General features: G+C 37.4%; 1 protein-coding gene across 11 annotated transcripts in view; it reads right to left on the reverse strand.

Moving 5' to 3' along the window:
- Positions 1-19,320, reverse strand: part of DST (dystonin) — a 496,251-nt gene that overhangs the window by 209,761 nt on the left and 267,170 nt on the right. For 8 of the 11 annotated variants that reach the window (XM_058734309.1, XM_058734306.1, XM_058734308.1 and 5 more), the window contains 3 exons: positions 18,582-18,671; positions 16,228-16,305; positions 14,218-14,310 (listed from right to left, as the gene is read on the reverse strand). In XM_058734309.1, coding sequence (XP_058590292.1) covers positions 14,218-14,310; positions 16,228-16,305; positions 18,582-18,671 — 261 coding nt within the window. Of the gene's footprint in view, positions 1-14,217; positions 14,311-16,227; positions 16,306-17,951; positions 18,051-18,581; positions 18,672-19,320 lie in introns of all 11 variants that reach the window. The other 3 variants (XM_058734319.1, XM_058734316.1, XM_058734317.1) reach the window with 1 other exon arrangement.

A 19,320-nucleotide genomic window follows, 5' to 3' on the forward strand; every position in this document is an offset into this window, starting at 1 on the left:
AGTAGAAGGCCTAGGGTGTGGACTTGGGTATTCTAAATTCCAATTTAGAATCTGCAAGAAGTTTCTCCTTCACATTTACAAAAGAAATCTATCCTTACAACTCTCTGGGTCAGTAGCCACAGTGGGTGCTTCCTTTCAGTGTGCCTTCTGCTGGGAAAATGGCTGTCCACACATAGGTCACGAAAGAGCACCCTCTACCTTTGCCTTAACCCCTGAAGTCAAGACCCTTTTCACCGGAGCTTCTCAGTCTCTATCCCGGCAAAGTAGCTGATACATAAAATTCTACACATTTTCAGAGGAAGCTACACCCTTGGATCTCTGACATAAACTGAAGGTCAGGGTTCACGGCAATTTTCCTCACTAAACACAACACCTTAAATGACAGCACTTCCCCCACAGAATGGTAGATTTCCCCCTGGCATCATGCTCTATTCTACTCTCATACCAGAACTACTAACAATAATGTCTCTGAAATGTACATGTACTAAGGTGTCCATAACCAATATGAGCTCCAAGAATTGGCTCATCCCAGGGGTTATTTCTATTCCGACAGGTTGACAAAATTTTTAACTAATTACAGAGTTAGATGAATATACTGTCTGACAAATGATAGGTATTCAGTAAATATTTGCTTCAAATATAGTGAGAGGATGAGTAGAGTTGGGGAGACAGAAGGAGGCAGCCTACTCTGCTTATGCATAATGCCTCATGTCCATAGGAACGAAAGAAATGCCCTGTTACGAATTTGGAAAACATACAGCTTTTCTACTCAGCAGATGGTTACAAGATGTTTCCTCTTTTCCACAGCAGCAGAAGACACTAACAAGATAGAAGTTATCAAGTACTTAACCAGAAGTTAAGTAAATCCTTTTCACATATATTACCTCATTTAATGCTCAAAACACACCACCCTGTTTCACAGATGGGGAAACTAAGACTGGGTTAAATTTTAGTCTTCTGATTCAAGATTTCATAAGTTCCCTTTCCTCTGCCACCCCAAATCTGTACTGACTCCTTAAAACATTCCAGAAACAGCTGTGCCTACCAGTGAACCATCTCATTTTATAAAAGCAAAAACTGATTTAACAGACACAGTAAATATAGAAATGATAGCTAATCCAATGTTCTTCCTTGCACAACACAAAACAACTATTGGTTTCAGAGGGTTGGACACAAGAGTGGTATCAAAGGAAATTCAATTCCTTCATATATTTGTTAAAATAAAAGAGGTTATATTCTATTTGAGAGAGTTCTGGTATGAAGAAGAATGAAAGCTGCACGTTGGAAAAAATGGACCTCAAAATTCTTCTACCTCCAGAATTTCTTAACATAATTGTTTCATGAGTAAAAGTGTAACAATGAGAGGAAGAGTGGCACAGAGCTGTGGAAGGTCGTGACCTGTGTTCAATTCCGGACCCCACCACATACTAGCCCTGTGGCCTTTCTGGGCCTCAGTTTCTTCCCATGTAAAGTATCTCCTCATGGAGACGTTGAGAGCCTAAAACAACACACACACAGGGTTCAGAACAGCACCTGCCCCCAGTGAGCAGAGGTAACTGTGCACCAGGTGGGGACTATAGCATAAACTCTTCGATTCGCACTACTCGACAATGTAGTCAGACAAAAGCAAATCCCATATTGAGTTTGTCAACACAAGCAAATATTTCCAAGCCAAGATGTTTGCTTCCAAAGACAACCTCTTCAAAGATGTTTTAACTATTTTGGCAGAAACAAATGTAATCAACACATTTTTAGTCAGTGCTTCCAAGTTTCAAAAATGTGTGAAAATGCTCCACAAAATATTTTTAACAGCAAAGATGGCACAAATATTTTGAAAATTCTATCTGGCTATAACGGTCTCCCTAAAAGGAAGAGTTAAATAAAGGACAAAAGCAAAAAGTTGATAAAGTTCAAGTACTAATGCTTTAAATTTAGGAAATGCTCATTTATTTCTTAATCAAATAAGGGGGAAAATATAACTATTCTCCTTGTACAGCAAAGGCTTTTAATTTTTGCACGTCCTTCATTTAACTGAAAAGATCAAAGCACTGTAATACTGAAAAAGACCCAAATTCCATGCAACTATTTCATAACTAAATTTTCAGAAACTGGTTATGAAATCCAAGTAACAACTAACAATGGTAAACATTTTTAAAAATTAATAAATGCCTTCTCATTTTAAAAGATGAAATAGTTCAGAAAGGAATGAGTTAGTCAACTGTAAACCAAATTACCTTTGTTTTCAAAATTAGTAGACCAAAGCTATCATATAAAAGGAAAAGCATTTAGATTTTATCCTAGTGCTTGAATTCTAATAAAGAATTCTGGAGTCTAAGATTCATAAAAGACTTGGCCAAAGAAAATAATATCAAATAATTATATTTCAGCAAGTTTGAACATTAATATATTCTTCTAACATTTTGAGGTGGTTCTCAATTTTTTTAAGTTTTAAAATACAAAAGTTAATTAAAAATTAAACTCTTCATTATTTAGAGACTGATAATATAATTTGTACAATATCCACACTCCTTATTTCTCATCCTCTCTCCTCGGCTTCTTTCCTTGGTTACTGAACTATACGTTGGCAATTCACCAAAAGATGAAAAGGAACATAGGAAGAGTTTGGCTTTCATTAGTTAATATGTGGCTACGCAGTATGGTGGGAAGTTAAAGTTCTTCATGATTACCATCCCAGAGGCCTAACTTCCAGGTAACTAAGTTTACAGTCATGGTCCCTGTCATTTGTTCTACACAAACAATGGGATATACTCCACGCAGAAAAGAGCTATGTTTTATTACTCTCAAAGTGCCTCGTTTTGGTTCAACATATAACAGGGACATAATAAGTGCTTGACAGAGAAATAAAAGAAGAGAGAGATGGAGGAAAGGGTGAAAACAGTAAACAAACAAAAAGGTACTCAGTTACATACATGAATTCATAGATATTTAAAAGTGAAAGAGAGGTATACGGGAAAAGGTAGGTAACTTGTATCAGGTTAAGAGTTCAGCTTGGTAAAAATATGTGGGTCAAGCTCTTCCACTTACTGGTTGAGTGACCTAAGCAAGTTATTTACCTTTCCTAAGGCTCAGTTTCCTCCTCTGTAAAATGGAGCTAAAAATAGAACCATTCCATAGGCTTGCTCTGAAGATTAAATATCACAACAGTGGAGTGTCTGGCATATAGTAGGACTCAACAAATACCATTATTATTAATAGCAGTTTCATGATTTAGTCCAATATTCTCCTCTTCTAGGAAATGAAACTGAGCTTAAAGAAATTTAAAAAGTCCAAGTCGTACAGCTCTCTGGGGCAAAGGCTGACTAGAACTCAGACCTCCTGCCTCCTGGGCCCCAAATCCGCACTGCTTATCAGAAAACCTACATTGAGGGGCACCTGGGTGGCTCAGTCAATTAAGCATCCGACTTCAGCTCAAGTCATGATCTGGCAGTTCATGAGTTTGAGCCCCATATCGGACTCACTGCTGTCAGCCTGTCAGCACAGCGCCTGCTTCGGATCCTCTGTCCCCCTTTCTCTGGCCCTCCCCCACTAATACTCTCCCAAAAATAAGTAAATATTACAATAAAGGAAAAGAAAAGAAAAGAAAAGAAAAGAAAAGAAAAGAAAAGAAAAGAAAAGAAAAGAAAAGAAAAGAAAAAAGAAAAACTACATTGAGAAAAGAACAAGATGCAAATGCTAAGCTAGGGTGATGCTGGTTCCCAAAATTTAGCATTTTTAAGAAACATGCTTTTTTTAATGTTTTTTAACATTTATTTATTTTTGAGAGACAGAAAAACAGAGCTTGAGCGGGAGAGGGGTAGAGCAAGAGAGGGAGACACAGAATCCGAAGCAGGATCCAGGCTCTGAGCTGTCAGCACAGGGTTCGATGCGGGGCTTGAACTCACAAGCCACGAGGTCATGACCTGAGCTGAAGTTGGACACTTAGCCGACTGAGCCACCCAGGCACCCGGAAACATGCTTTTAAGAAGCATGTGTCTAAAACATATGCCACGTTCTCTTATGCTCCACTAAAAGATACTCTGATCAAGTTAACTCAGGGATAAGGTGCTTCCCATAAACATTCCAGATAATTCTACTGCAAGGACCCTGGAGTTACACTTGGAGAAGCACTGCTGTAGAAATAAGAAGCATAGGGACCTTCCTATCCATAGTCTTGCGCATTAGAATCATCTGTGGAGCTGTACCTTTATCTATTACATTAGAATCACAGGGGTGACATCCAGGCACCTGTTTGTTTTTTCAATTTTTTTAACATTTTATTTTTTTTTAATTTTTTTAAACGTTTTTATTTATTTTTGAGACAGAGAGAGACAGAGCACGAATGGGGGAGGGGCAGAGAGAGAAGGAGACACAGAATCAGAAGCAGGCTCCAGGCTCTGAGCCATCAGCCCAGAGCCCGATGCGGGGCTCGAACTCACGGACTGTGAGATCGTGCCCTGAGCTGAAGTCGGATGCTTAACCGACTGAGCCACGCAGGTGCCCCAACATTTTATTTATTTTTGAGAGAGAGAGAGTGTGTGAGCAGGGGAGGGGCAGAGACAGAGGGAGACACAGAATCTGAAGCAGGCTCCAAACTGTCAGCACACAGCCTGATGCAAGGCTTGAACCCACAAACCACAAGATCATGACCTGAGCTGAAGTTGGACGCTAAATGGACTAAGCCACCCAGGTGCCCCCAGGCCCTCAGGTGACACTTACATGTGATCAGTTAGAGATTCAATGGCCTATAAACAGAGAAGACAGCCATCTTTGCTGAGATCAATGTAACAAGACTAGAAAGAGGTGGGATTTGTGAACCTAGAGAAATAAGAAAGCTTTGTGGGAAAAGCTCAAGGATAAAGGTAGGAGACCTTGTCACAAGGTACAGGAAGCATGTAAGTCTTAGACAAATAAATCCCTGAAGAAGGTGACTGCAATGAGCTCATTCCTCCCTGTTCCCAAACATGATCTGCCTTTTCCACCACTGTTTATAACACTCATCCTTCACAGATGAACATCAACTCCTATAAACATCAACCCCTGCTCCAACCTCACAGCAATATCCTTCAGCACTTTGACAATTAATCTAAGTAGGTTGCTGAGCAGCTCAACTCAGCTACTGCCATTTACTGTGCCACCTTTAAGGACATTATTTAACCTTAATTTTGAATTCTTCATTCTATAAAAGAAGAACTGTCAATTTTGCCTATTCATACAGTTGTCAGGATAATCAAAAGCCACAATGTTTCTAAAATCCTTTTTCTAATTCCAAAGCAATACACAAATCTAAGATACTCCTTTTCTTTATTTTCAACTCCTGATCGGAGGCAAGATGTAACATGACTGAGACTTTATTTGGTAGGCACTCAAGCAGCGGCTGGCTGAACCACCTCCACAGAACCCCTGCGCCTGGAGGAGCATTCTAGGTCAGCATAGGATGGCAAGGATTTAAAGGGGAGGTAGGCCGGTCACCTACACTAAGAATGAAAAATTTCATAGGACCAGGGAAGTTAAAGTCAGAGGCCTGCACTAAGTCGAAGTTCAATAAAAGTTCAGAGAACCGTACACTATTCTACTTGGAAGCTAACTTAAAAGTCATCAACCTCAATCCTGCAGACAAATGACCAAGAGAAAGAGTGGAATCAATAGGGAAGATATGAAAAAGATCCTGAAGGATTAAATAAAAGGAATGCTAGCTAACCAGTCATTTCTGAGCTGTAATGCTAATAAAGGGGTTGAGGGCTCTCATTTGCATTTGATTCTCCAACAAAAAAAGTAGAGTCTGGGGCGCCTGGGTGGCTCAGTTGGTTGAGCGGCTGACTCCAGCTCAGGTCGTGATCTCACAGTTCGTGAGTTCAAGCCCCACGTCAGGCTCTGTGCTGACAGCTCAGAGCCTGGAGCATGCTTTGGATTCCGTGTCTCCCTCTCTCTCTGTTCCTTCCCTGCTCGCACTCTGTCTCTGTCTCTCTCAAAAATAAATAAAGATTAAAAAAGATTAAAAAAAAAAAGTAGAGTCCAATGCAAGACAAATAGTTCTAACCAAGGTAATTAAGCAAACAGAATCAAACACCTCAAAAGGTGACAGGAAGAATGTCCTAAGAGAAGTTACCTAAGCTGTTGGTTCTGACACTGAAAGCCCCAGAATGAAGAGTCTTTTTCTGGACTGCAGGAAAATAAGACATCAAACTCCTCAGACAATGACAAAAAATTCAGTTTTCACCCCAAAAGATGTAACGCTTTGGTAAGTACTTCCACATCACAATTATTTAACAAATCTAACTGGCAGGTTTGCACCTTCTTTTCACATATATTTACCATTGACGTTTCAAAAATCTTCAAAAATATTCCAATTAGAAAGGTAAAATCCTTGGCATGAGGATAATACAAGGGGGGAAAAAGAAGGTCTGTGTAGCACTTAGGAAACAGACTTTGATTTTAAGAATTTCCAATATTGAAAAAATGTTAAGGCTTACAAGAAGCCAAATTATACAAAAAAAACACCTGGAAAACATGAAGCAAAGCAAGAGGTTGCATTAGTAAACACGGAACAGCTAAGTCGTTTCTTTTTGCGCTGACATGGACTATATGCTTTCTTTTCTAAATGTAACCACTGAAAACTGTAAATATTAAGGGATGACATAATATTGGCACGGTGTGGTGATGTATGTAAACAAAAACATCTTCAGCGAATTCAGCAGCTAAGGCCCAAAATGATCATGCACACTGACCCTCATAAAACTTGATTCTATCACTGTGCAAATGATCTCTGCTGACCTTGCCAAGACTGTTTATCATCACATACCCCATTTATGTCCGGAGTTTGTGTAAAAAGACAAAGTTAGAAGTAGCTTAAAGAAAAAGCCATCAAATTCCAACTAGTAACATGTAGAGGCTGTTTGGGTAACACATGTCTCAAGCAAGTAAATAAATTTTACTTACATTTAAATGTAAGTAAATATACATTTTGCGCTTATGTTTACGTTTTAAAGACAAGTGAAAACCCCAGAGAAATAACTCATCTGAAGCTAAGTATCAGTGTTAGGAATAAAGATCTCAACTTCCTGCCAGATGGTGTCATACTGAAATTCCTATGACATGCTGCCCAAATGATTTCTGATTTTAGATGGGGGCTGAGGAACAACTCATGTAACAAAGAGACAAAAGATTTGGATGATTTCCTCCATGCTACCCATCCCAACACACACACACACACACACACACACACACACAAACTTAAAGCAAGTATATGAGTGTTCCTATGCATGAAAACCAATAGAGAACTAGAACTGACTTTTCCAAACTTCTCAATTAGCAAGCCAGCACTGACCGATAACTGTATTGTATTCTGTCTACATTTGTCATGAGGCTATTGTCTTCTCATGACTATTTTCTGATTCAACTGTGCCTACAAGTTTCCAAAAGCTATTCCCCAGGAAAAGTCAAGAGATGTGAACTAGAGAACTTCAGAAGATGTGCATTCTCTTTCAATGAAGCTTTTTTAAGTCTTCCGACGACAACAAAAATGTATAGGGGTTTAAAGTGTGATCAAAGAATGTGGAAATCACAGAAAATAAAAATCACAATAACCAAACCTAAGATTACAGGCAATAAAATGCACCAAGAACTCTCCAACTTCCACACAAGCTAATACGAAAATAATTTAGAACAAATTACAGAACCTCCCTCGGATTATAAACACCAGGAGTACTTATTTACACCTGCAACTCAGACTCTGCGTTTCACTTACCTCGTTTCCATCTGTGCCCTTGGAAGCAGGGAACCCAATAGTACAGAGGGAATGACATCTCTTTTTTTCAAAGTGAAAATTGTTTATTTCACGAGGGCAGAATCTCTCAGTGTTATGCTTTTCCTGAACACTGCTATAATTTTTTGATGGGTCTTCAGAAAGCCCACTTTTTTCGGAAGATCTCTCTGTACCATAGTGAATGGAACTTAAGCTGGCTGCCTTTCGTAAAGAGAAAACATCAGTTTTCCTTTGGAATGTTATTTCTCTCCTGTTGACAGCATCTAAATGTTCCTTCCTCTTTGCACAATATGGAGTGCTGTTCTTTTCTGGAATCCTTTTGTCCAGATTACTAACTTTTACTTCTGTTTCACTGTCATCAGCAGGAGAGGTGTCCACATGGTAAGACCGAATGCTCACAGTACTCGGCACAAGTTTCTGTTTCTTAGCATCAACTACAACTTCTGTCCCCTCTTGCCGAATACCACTTTCCGGTGTGAGGTTTGGGGCGGCAGATCCCTCCCGCGCCAGTCCCCTGAGTGAAAAAGCAGGCTGTTCTCTTGAGAGCTGAACACTGCTCTCCCTCTTGTCTTCATTGTCCTGGCTTGGCTCTACTGAGTCTGTGTCACCTACAGTTGTCTTGACCGGTTTTCTCCTGAAATATTTTCTTCTGGGAGAGTATTTTTCAGGGCTCAAAGGAGTTTTGGCAGGATCTAAATACTGTTCTTCTTTCTCAGCTCTTACACATCTGCAGACATTCCCCATTTGATTTGCAGGAAATCACAGTTCCACAGATTCACTCATTTCAAAATCCAGGGCTTACCTAGATCTTCCGCATTAAGTCTGAAAGTCCCACTCTGACCTCTAATTCCTCAGACTTTGTGACCATCCTCTTCAGCATGAAGCCATTTTGCTTATGAGAAAAACACACGCAAGAAATGCCATGGCATCTTGCCCAGCTGGGTCCCTGTGTCTCATTAGACACCGTGGCTTATTTCTGGCCACCAATCCTTTTAGACAAACATTAGTGTTCATGGTAAAATTACAACGCTGCTGAGCTTTCAAGGCAAACCTCAGCTTTATCACACGAGAAGACTCTGACCCTCATTCTAACTTTCGATTTTCAGAAATGCAGTTACGCTACTAAAGTTTGCATTAACCTTTGAAACTACTGGTGGTTCAACAAATCTGAGAGCAAACAAAAAGCAAATACAGGAGTAATTTAACAAAATGTCTTTCAAACTTAGTTTCAGAGAGTCTCTACCATATAATTTTTTTCTTAAGAAAAAACAACTAATTTTGGTACTTGCCAAAAAAAAAAAAAGGCTCAAAAATCTACGTAAATTATACTCAGACTTTTTAAAAACATCAGCCATTAAAAAAAACCAACAGGATGATTCAATAGCTGAAGGAGAGATAATAAATGCTAAATTCCTAAAAATATCAATTAAAATCATTTCTAAAATCTTATAAAATAGTTTCTAACATTTTTCACATTTTCATATGACACCAATTTCCAAGCCATTTTCCTTATGTGATCATTAGTATTTTCACATAAGCAAATTGATAAATTTTATGATTTAAAGCATAAAATGCTTAGCCAAAAGAAACACATGAATGTGTTTCTTTTACATGAAGGAAGGCAGTTAAACTTCATATATAACTTTTGTAATTGTACCCTAGTTAAATATTATGCAATTTTACTAGGGTCTTGCTGTAAAAATAGTAAATCAGTATGGAGCCTGATTATCTAAGGTGTGCATATTTCTAAAACTGAGTCACAGATGTGGTAAAAAGAAAATTAGTATGGCATGACTGGACTTACACGTAAGCAGATTATCATTTGACTCATTAGAAAAAAAAAATAATTGCCATTCTCTAGGTAGACTGATCAGAAGATGGAACTCATTATACTTTTCTAAATAAGAATATCCAATTAAATAGTCAAGCTAGCAATGTTGCTGATACTTGTCAAGAGGCCTGTGTGATAAGGCTTTTCTTAATGATTCAAAGAGATAATGAAACAATCTCCAATGGCAAAACTGAGTATCCTAGGAGAAAAACCGGCAAAAATAAAGGCTCAGATGTGGGTTTATTTTTAATTTGATTTTCAATGTCTATAGACATTGAAATGATTTTCAATGTCTATAGACAATGTCTATAGACATTTTCAATGTCTATATTGGCAATGGAACATTATTCACGAGAATTTAAAAGTATAATGGCTAGAGTCTGTACTGGCAAGATAAAGGCACAAGTAACCAGTGATGTGCATCCCATCCGCCATTCCTTCTAGCCCTGCCAGTCTGAGCAACTGCCCCCTCTCCCAGAAATGGCCCAACTTTAGTCTCTGCCTGGAAGCTAGCATTCGTCCTGCAAAGTCTAGCTCTAATATCAGTAAAAATTTCCCTTACTCTCTAACACCTTGCTGATCCTACCACAACACTCACTCCTCTGCATCCTCATTTTTATTTATATTGCATTGGACTCGTCACCAATAGATTTATGAACATTGTCCCAACAGATAGAACAACATACTTCATTATCTTAGTATCTCTGAATCTAGCATATGGTAACTATTGATAGAGGATTACTGTGTTGATAATGCTTATCTTCAGACAGCCTGACTGGAAAAGAGATTCAACTTGTGATACTGGTAATAAATATATTTTTAATAACTAATTGATCTTTTAAAGTTACTTCCCTTATTTATGCAAAGTATAGAGACAAAACAAACAAACAAAAACAACCAAAACTCACTTGGAGTGAGGATGATCACCACTGCTGTAAATAGCCTTTTATCTTGGCATAATCAGAGAATCATTCTAATCTTAAATTATCAAAGTACTATGAAAAGTTCTTTCATTCAAATAAGAAGAAATATTTTTATTTTACCAAAACATTGTTGCATTCCACTTTAAACAGATCTGGGTCTAATTTTTAAATATTGGTGATAATTTAATTTAATATGCTGTAGTTCAGGTCCTAAAATACACTGGAACTCATAATACATGCCACAGGACCATTAGGATTATATTAGAAGTACTTCTGTGGCTGGTCTTCCTTTTTCTCCCAATGACAAAACGCAGAGTTTCTTAATACAGAATTCTTTTTTAAAAAGTTTATTTATTTATTTTTGAGAGAGAAACAGAGAGTGAGCATGTGGGAGCACAAGCAAGGGAGGGGCAGAGAGGAGGGGAGAGAGGGAATCCCAAGCAGGCTCTGTGCTGTCAGCGCAGAGCCCAATACAGGGCTCGAACCCACAAACCGTGAGATCATGACCTGAGCCGAAATCGAGTTGGACGCTTAACCAACTGAGCCACCCAGGCTCCCCAGTATATAATTCTTTTTTGAATGACATTTTGCTTTATATCTCTTCAAACGTAAGGTTCTATATAGACTGATTCTAATTCCCAACCATTTTCTCACATTTTGGTCTGACATTTTCTGGTTTCTGCTCCCAGTTGCTTGGGAATGTTTTCTCCAAGGTCTCCAAAGTCTTCCTTCTAGACAAAACTATGGCTTAGTCTTCATTTTCTTATTTCATACTGCTCATCATTCCTTTATACTTGAAACTCTCTTCCCCTGGCTTCAGCAATACTAGATTTTCTTGTTGCTTTCATCTATCTCTCCAAATGTTCCTTTTCTGTTTCCCCAGATGGAACTTCTTCCTCCTGCATCCCAAATCATGGGCCTTCCCTAAACTTCTGTCCTTAGCTCTTCACATATTCAAGAGGATTCTCTCAAATCCTCTGGAGATCCCTCTCTCCAACACTTTTATACTGATAACTCCAAGTGTGTCACCTGTAGCTGACTTCCCAAACTGCTCAGTGCACAGATGCACAGGACGCCCGCCACACCATCAAACCCACCCGGGAGGTCATTCATTCTCCCCTGACCATCACTCTGTTTCTCTCAGTCATCTACTGGTTTCTTGTTTGTTTTATCTGTCAGGTGCAACGGTTCAGAGTCAGCCTTAATCCCTCTCCTTCGTTCTCTGTGCTCTGTTGCTAAGCCCATTCCTTTCTTCTTTCAAAATGCCATCCCTTGGATTCAATTTTCATCTCCATCTGAGTCCTGACCTTTATCACTCTACTCTGAGATCACCACCTCGGCTTCTTAGCTTTTGTCTCCCTAACTACAGACTCTACTCATTTCAATTTATTTCATGTAGAATTGATAGATTTAGTTTCCTAAAACATTATTTTTCAGGTTCAGAAGGGTTAAGTGATGCACCCAATGTAATCAACTGCCATAAGTAAGAGTTAATGGTGACACTTAGCGCTGCCTCCCACCACAGTCTGGGTGGCTTCCTACTGCCTCACAGCGCTCTTACTCTGACATTCAAACTCCAGCCACAGCCTGTTTCCCAACTGTGTCGGTAATGATGGGATTGGCTCCCTGCTCCGACAGGCATTTTGTCTTCCCATGTGGGGTTCCTGCAGTCTCTACCCTACTAAAAGTTGTGGGACCTGATTCACTGAGGACTAATTAAAGGATCCCCAGGGGCACCTGGGTGGCTCAGTCAGTTAAGTGTCCGACTTCAGCTCAGGTCAAGATCTCACAGTTTGTGAGTTCGAACCCTGTGTTGGGCTCTGTGCTGACAGCTCAGAGCCTAGAGCCTGCTTCAGATTCTGTGTCTCCCTCTCTCTCTGCCCTTCCCTTGATTGTACTCTCTCTCCCTCAAAAATAAACATTTAAAAGAATTTAAAAAATAATAATAATTAAAGGATCACTGAGAATGCTGAGGAACTACACATGAAATGTGCTTTTCAGCCAGTTCTACTTAGCCTTTACCCAATTCTAGAAACAAGGTCTTGGCTCTGTGCCCAAATCCTTGCTGTGGTTTAGTGCTCAGTCCCCTAATCCCCTAAGGCAGGAGTGCTCTAATAATTGGGACCCTCAGATCTTTAGGGTCTTGCCTCCATTTCCTGCTACTGGATCACCATGACAGCAATACCCCCACACTGTGGGAACATTCACCTGTATTAGCTACCCTGTAGTCGGGCTGGTGACACCTAGTCACCTGGATCTTCTCCAATTTCCTACCGCTGTAATTTTGTTCACCCGCCTGTTCAGGTGCTGGGACTACCTAGACTCTAATTCCTATAGTTCTCCATACCTGTCACATTTATCCTGCTCCCAAATGAGCCCCAGGTACACTATTTCCCACTATTCCCTTACAAATATTAAATCCCAATAAAACTTGCACAAATTAAGAAATAAGTATTATTCCTCCTGTGATTTGGTTCCAAACCCCAGCTCCTTCCTGAAGCTGGCAAGCTACCTCTTCCTCCTTTAAGGTCCAACTGAACAGCAGTCATTCAGTATGACTTGCCACATGCCTACTATGGGTCAGGCTCTGGGCTGCACAGAGAATATGCATCACCAGGAAAATGGTTCATAAACTAAAGCAAGTTCCAGAGTTAGGATTCACCTTAAATCAAATAAAGATTTTTTTTTTCAAGAAAAAAAAAAAACTAAAAAATCAAAATAAGCCCTCAACGAGCACAGATTTTTTTATATAAATCACAGTTAACAAATCTGCATTGACTCTCTTCAAATCCAATTTGAGAAAGTACAGGTCTACACAAAATCCAGATTCTTCTAATTCAGAAGATACCGTTATGAGAATTATACTGCCATCTAGTGTCTATCAACAGGAAAAAGGAGTTTGCATAGCTGAGAAACCATAATACCAATAAAAACCATTCTAAGGATTGAATCATAAAATTTTTATGTATCTAAATCAAGTAATACTATCCAATAAATAAAGGAAATGAGTCTGCATTCCATAAAAATAATCTGTGTCTTCCAACACTGAGACTGAAACCGCTTAAAAGCAGAAGTTAAAATCAAAATGGCTGCATTAATGCTTCAGGGAGGTTCAATTTTAAACTAAGTAACCTTTTTCCTCTCTTCCGTAAACCTCTCCTCCCTTCCTCCCTTCTTAGCCTTTTGCTTCAGGAACCCAGAGCCACCTAGAAAACACGATGAACTTGGCTAGTAGTAGGTACACAATTCCTGTGGAAACCAGCTGGATCCTGTATTTCCCTATAAAATCCTGGAGCCCCTTCCTCCAGGTGGGCTTGTATTTTGAGGGCCTGAGCCTGCTGCAGTCTTCTTTGCCCAGCAAAGTAACAAAGCTATTGTTCCTCTTAAAGCTATTGTTCCTCTTTATATCCAAACTCTTGTCTTCACCATACATATTTGGGCTCCAGAGCATAGAGGCCAGTTTTCCACAACAGGATTACAAGCATCTTAGAATATTTAAGCTCATCAATACCAGGAGACAGGGTGCAAGGTTCACAGGCAGTATGTTACTTGAAAGGAAAAATTCAAATGTACTTTTTAAGAAGCCTGAAATTTATTTTCTTCCATAGGATGTAAGTGCATAATTTATTCTTCATATGAACCACTTGAAAATCAGCAATGAGAGGCTAAAAGAAATGATAACTAAGAAAAATTAAGCTTACCTGAAAGTGCAAAATTATTGTCCATATTAATCCCAAAGTCAACTTGGGATTTCCATCTGTTATGTCATCATTTCTAATATTCACTAATTTCACCTGTGTTATATGGAAAGAAGAAATAAAGAAAACTTTTTCAAACCAGCACATAAGTTATATTTACCTACATAAAATCAATTCTAAATTACACAAAGAAAAAAACGGATTGATCTAAATACCAGTAAATCCTCAAAATATGGTCTTACTCCCTTATCTCTACTCACTTTAGATTGCAAATTATAGAGTCACCACAAAGGAAAAAAAAAAAAAAAGGGCGTTACTCCGGTTTTTCTTCTAGAACAAGTATTATAAGTAATCACTTTCCAATTGAAAAATACTACTGAAGTTGGGAATTCTTAAATACTTGAGATTTTAAAATTAGACACAATTTTATCACTTGAAAATAAGCTTTATTTTGCTCTAACCATTAAGATACTGTTCTGAACCATAAAATAGTTTAACAACTTTCTCATACTTCTGTCACAAAGTGGGAAAAAAATTAAAAAAAAACTAGCATCTTTTTTCCATTTATCTACCATAAATTGTTACCAAGATAAATAAATATATAAGTCACTGGATATTTGGAAGGCTGCTCAAATATGAAAAATAAAAATAAAAATAAAAACAAACAATAATAATACTTAGACTTAAAGCTTATTAACTATCAAATTATGCATTTTCAGGTAAACAAATATAGTAATGATACCTATCATTTATACCCTGGATAAAAATAATTAAATATCATGAATCAAACACAATAATAACTAACATCTCACTTCCTGGACAAAACACTGACAAAAACACTTCAGACAAGGAAACATAATCAACCATCAGTCCTTCTGAAAACTTCCACTAGAATTAAGAATAATAAGGTAAATAGGAGTGCCTGAGCGGCTCAGCTGGTTAAGCATCTGCCTCTTGATCTCAACTCAAGTCATGATCTCACAGTTTGAATTCAAGCCTCTCATCCTGCTCTGCGCTGATGGGTGTAGGAGCCCGCTTGGGATTCTGTCTCTCCTCTATGGCCCCCACCCCCACTTGTACTCTCTCGCTCTTTCCAAATAAATAAACTTCAAAAATATTTTTTTTAAAAGAATAATAAGGTAAATAAAAGTAACATTTAACATATTTAAGCACGCAGTGTTTATCTGAGTTTAAATAAATCACTATAATGTTAATAAACTAAATAAATGAATAAAAAAATGGTGTTTACCTCTCCCCGTTTTCCTCCCTTTTTTCCTTATTCCATTAACAAGCTAAATTGCTGCCACCTCTGATTTCTCATTGTTTGCAGTAATTTTCCATTCCCCTGATTTTCTTTCTTTCCTCTACTATTTGAAAAATTACCAATATTTTGGCTTATACCACTATAATACCACAATGCCACCAAATCAAGATCATATCCAATATGGTTTTCATTCTTTAACCATGACTTCTTCTAAAACCTCAAGTTAGTTGGAGGTTGTTTTATTTCTAACTCCTTTTAATTACCCAATATTATCTATTTATAAAAATAAAATATTTTCTTACCACTAAGTATTAAAAATGCTTACACTAAGTTTTTTGAAAGTAGTCCATCAACTATTTTTTATAAAAATAATTTTATATACTAAGTATAAATAATAAAGTATTGCCCCACTACTAAGAACTTTTCATAGGCATTCTTAACATTCTCTTGCTACTAAAAGGTCATTAACTTCCTAGGCAAAGCATTCCAATTCTAACAGAAGGAAAATCAGTAGCTCTTATTCAGATGGAAATGCAGCCACTTATAATTCCTGTGGGCTTACACCTACTATTAACTTCCTTTTCTTTGGAGCAAATGTTTGAACATATTTTTAAATATTTGTCTCTCAAAAGCACAAATTTAAACATTATAATGGACAAATTTAACCGTTTCATCCCCTGACATGTTCCTATCTAGATGTACTCCATCACATATGTTTATATGATTATAGTCTTTGAAAAACATCATACCTGGCGTCTTTTCAAATAGTCAAGTGCAATTTGTACATTCTGTAGTCTGTGAAAACGCATCCGACCTTTTTCTCTGGGCTAAGAATAGAAAAATGCAGGGTATAAAAAACACTATAGTTTCTGATACCACTGACCATGCTAAATACACTTATGAGGTATACTCTAAATATACTTTATGCTCATCTTAACATATCAAAACAGGATTTAATATTTGGGTAAACCCATTAGATTTTTTAAATTAAAATTAAATTAAATTACATTAAATACTTTTAATTGTTTTGTATTATTTGAAATTGAATTTAAACAAATAGGGATTTCTCCAAATGTTTTATTTAAACATATGCTTTATTCCATTTTGCCTTATTTAAACAAAAGGAAAAGAAAAAATACCACAGAACATACAGACTTTTATAGTCATTATACTACAAATCTAGCCTACAGTTTATTAGCTGTGGATGCACAGAAAGAATTAAATACCATTCCCCACTTTGCCTTCTTAATAAAGTCTATTGTCAAGCGGGTTTTTATAATTATATATGTATGGCATGTTAATGAAAATGAGGTAAAGTAGCATGCAGTTAGTATAAAAATCACCAAGAAGGAGAAAGATGGAGTCTTACTTAGCCATGATAGAGGAAGAGAAAAAAGCAATTAAAGCCATATATTTCCTCTTTATTTTATTTTAGCTTTTTCACAAAATCAGTTGGACTCTAATAGTTTTACTGCTTAGGGATGGACATGACTGTTTATGATCTCAGGAAAACTGGCAATCCATAATTCTTTTCCTTGGTGCCGTTTTCCTTGAGAAATGTAACAAGTTAGCAGACGGAAAACATAAGGAGATAGAGCTGAGAAGATGCTTAACAAAAATACAAAGAATGGAGTTGAAATTTTTCACATAAAATCTTCCCAAAGGAAGAAAAGAAAAAAAAAACACTGACAGCTTAGCTTCTCAAATATGAATATTGAGAGCCAAGGTACCATAATGAAAAGACAGCAGAGTACAGAACGGAAAAATAGGTTCTATATAAACAGGTAGAAATCATGTTGGTAAATTCACCCAATGGATCCAAAAAAAAGCACAATTTCCAAATCAGGGGCACTTGGGATGTAGATGACAAAAGAAGCATTATCTGTCTTGCAAAGGTGGGCTGAAGTCAACTAAGTGTCATGAAGATGAAACAGTTCTATAGGTTCTACCAGGAATCCAGATTTTAAAACTTTCCCCCCTTCTAAATAAAAATAAGACATAGAAAATGCATAAATAATGTCCATCAAATACCTATTGCCAGTATGATTTAAAGCATAAACTTAATTAGGAAATAAATTTCCCTAAGTCCCTTCAAATAAAGCGATAGTTGCCACATTTGAAATATAAATTCCAGAAGTGGAACAAATGTGCATAAAAATTAGCAGGCTAGTTGTCAAGATTTCCACATTTATATAAAATGCATGTAAAATTCTTTAGCTAAAATGGCATCATATAATTCAATCACATATGTTCAATTACCATGCACTGCACAGTAATGTCTAAATAAATTTAAAGAGAAAATATTTCCTTTGTCCAATTTTTTTGGTACACACACATCTACCTCACTATGGGTTTTGGTCCTTTCTATAATTTTCTAAAAAGGAGCCCGAACCCAGGGGTTACTTCTCTATCACGTTAGCGCTCACCGCACTGTAATGGCTAGGTTAGTCGAGTTATGGGGGCCGACACCTACCCCCTTATCCTCATCCTCCACATCCTCATGCTGTTCATATTCGCATGCTTCTGTTGCACTCACCAATCGTAAGGTCTTCAAAAAATCTCGCTCCCTTGGCTAATGAATATAACAGACAGAAGATAGGACAGCAAAGACACAAGACAGACCAGAAATGAAAAGAAGAGCATGAACAGAACATAATGAAGGAGAACAAGTAACCAAGAAGGGGAAGTAATGTTCACAAAAAAGGAAATGACACCTGTGGAATGGGTTAGACCATTTTCCAGAAAGCAATGTTTATTTCCTTGCTATTTGTAAGTCTTTTAATATGTGGTTATATTATGCATCCAACCTCTGCTAAGCAAAAAAACCCAAAGGTAAAAAAAGAAGCAAGAACAAAAATAGTAGTTTTATTATAGAACTGATTACATAAGCAAAGTAGTCAAAGGGCTTCAATCTCCCAAATTCACATCACTTGAAGTCTGAAAATGATTAGGAATCTAACCAGAACTCTTTTTTCCAGGCAGAATTCACAGCTCTAAAGGCGAATGTTGCAAAAATCTGAACAGTCTCTACCAACAACACACTGGTCCTTACGTAGACAGCATTATGTGTTCTTCAAACTAAATTAGGAAATTTAAAACTTACCAAGGTATCTCCCGAAAGAACCTCTAAAAGAGAGATTAAATTGTGTCCATCCCTTAAGTCTTCATAGAGATCATTCACATGTTTTCGAACCTACACAAAGAAAAGCAATTTAACTTTTGGGTCTAGAATGCAGATCATCTTTAACACTAAAACAAGAACAAGGACAAGCAGGAAACATTCCTCATACAGTGTTCATTCTTGCAGCAATATTTTCACTTTGATTTTCTCATTACTTAAAAACTAAATTTGAATTTAAAAAAAACTAAAAAAAGTAAATTTCATATCAGTAATTCCTAAAGACAAACAAAATTGTTATCTTTTTAACAGTAACTAGAGTTACTATAAATAAGCTTGGACAACTACATAGGGTTACAATTTTTTAAATACAGGCAATGGCAATAACCTTATTCATGATTCCTGATATAACAGCCAGAGCCACCTTAGCAAGACAAGCAAGTTTTCACCCCTCCCCCTAACCCGAGCTGGTCTTTCTTCCTATTCTTTGTGCCACTAGATCCAGGAGGCCAGAGATACACATTCCACACTTTAAAATTCCAGAAATATAAGCTAGAAGGGCCCATGAGACTATATTCTTACTATTTTTGAAATTTCCTTAGTCTCCATATTTATTTCAAAAAAAATGTTAATTCACGTATGTCAAGTTAGAAGACCTCTGCCCAAACCATCCTGTGCACAACATAAATCTTCTTGTGACAGGGGGTTTTTATAACCACATTAA

The sequence above is a fragment of the Neofelis nebulosa genome, chromosome 6 (genome assembly GCF_028018385.1).
Source record: "Neofelis nebulosa isolate mNeoNeb1 chromosome 6, mNeoNeb1.pri, whole genome shotgun sequence".
Classification (NCBI taxonomy): Eukaryota; Metazoa; Chordata; class Mammalia; order Carnivora; family Felidae; genus Neofelis; species Neofelis nebulosa.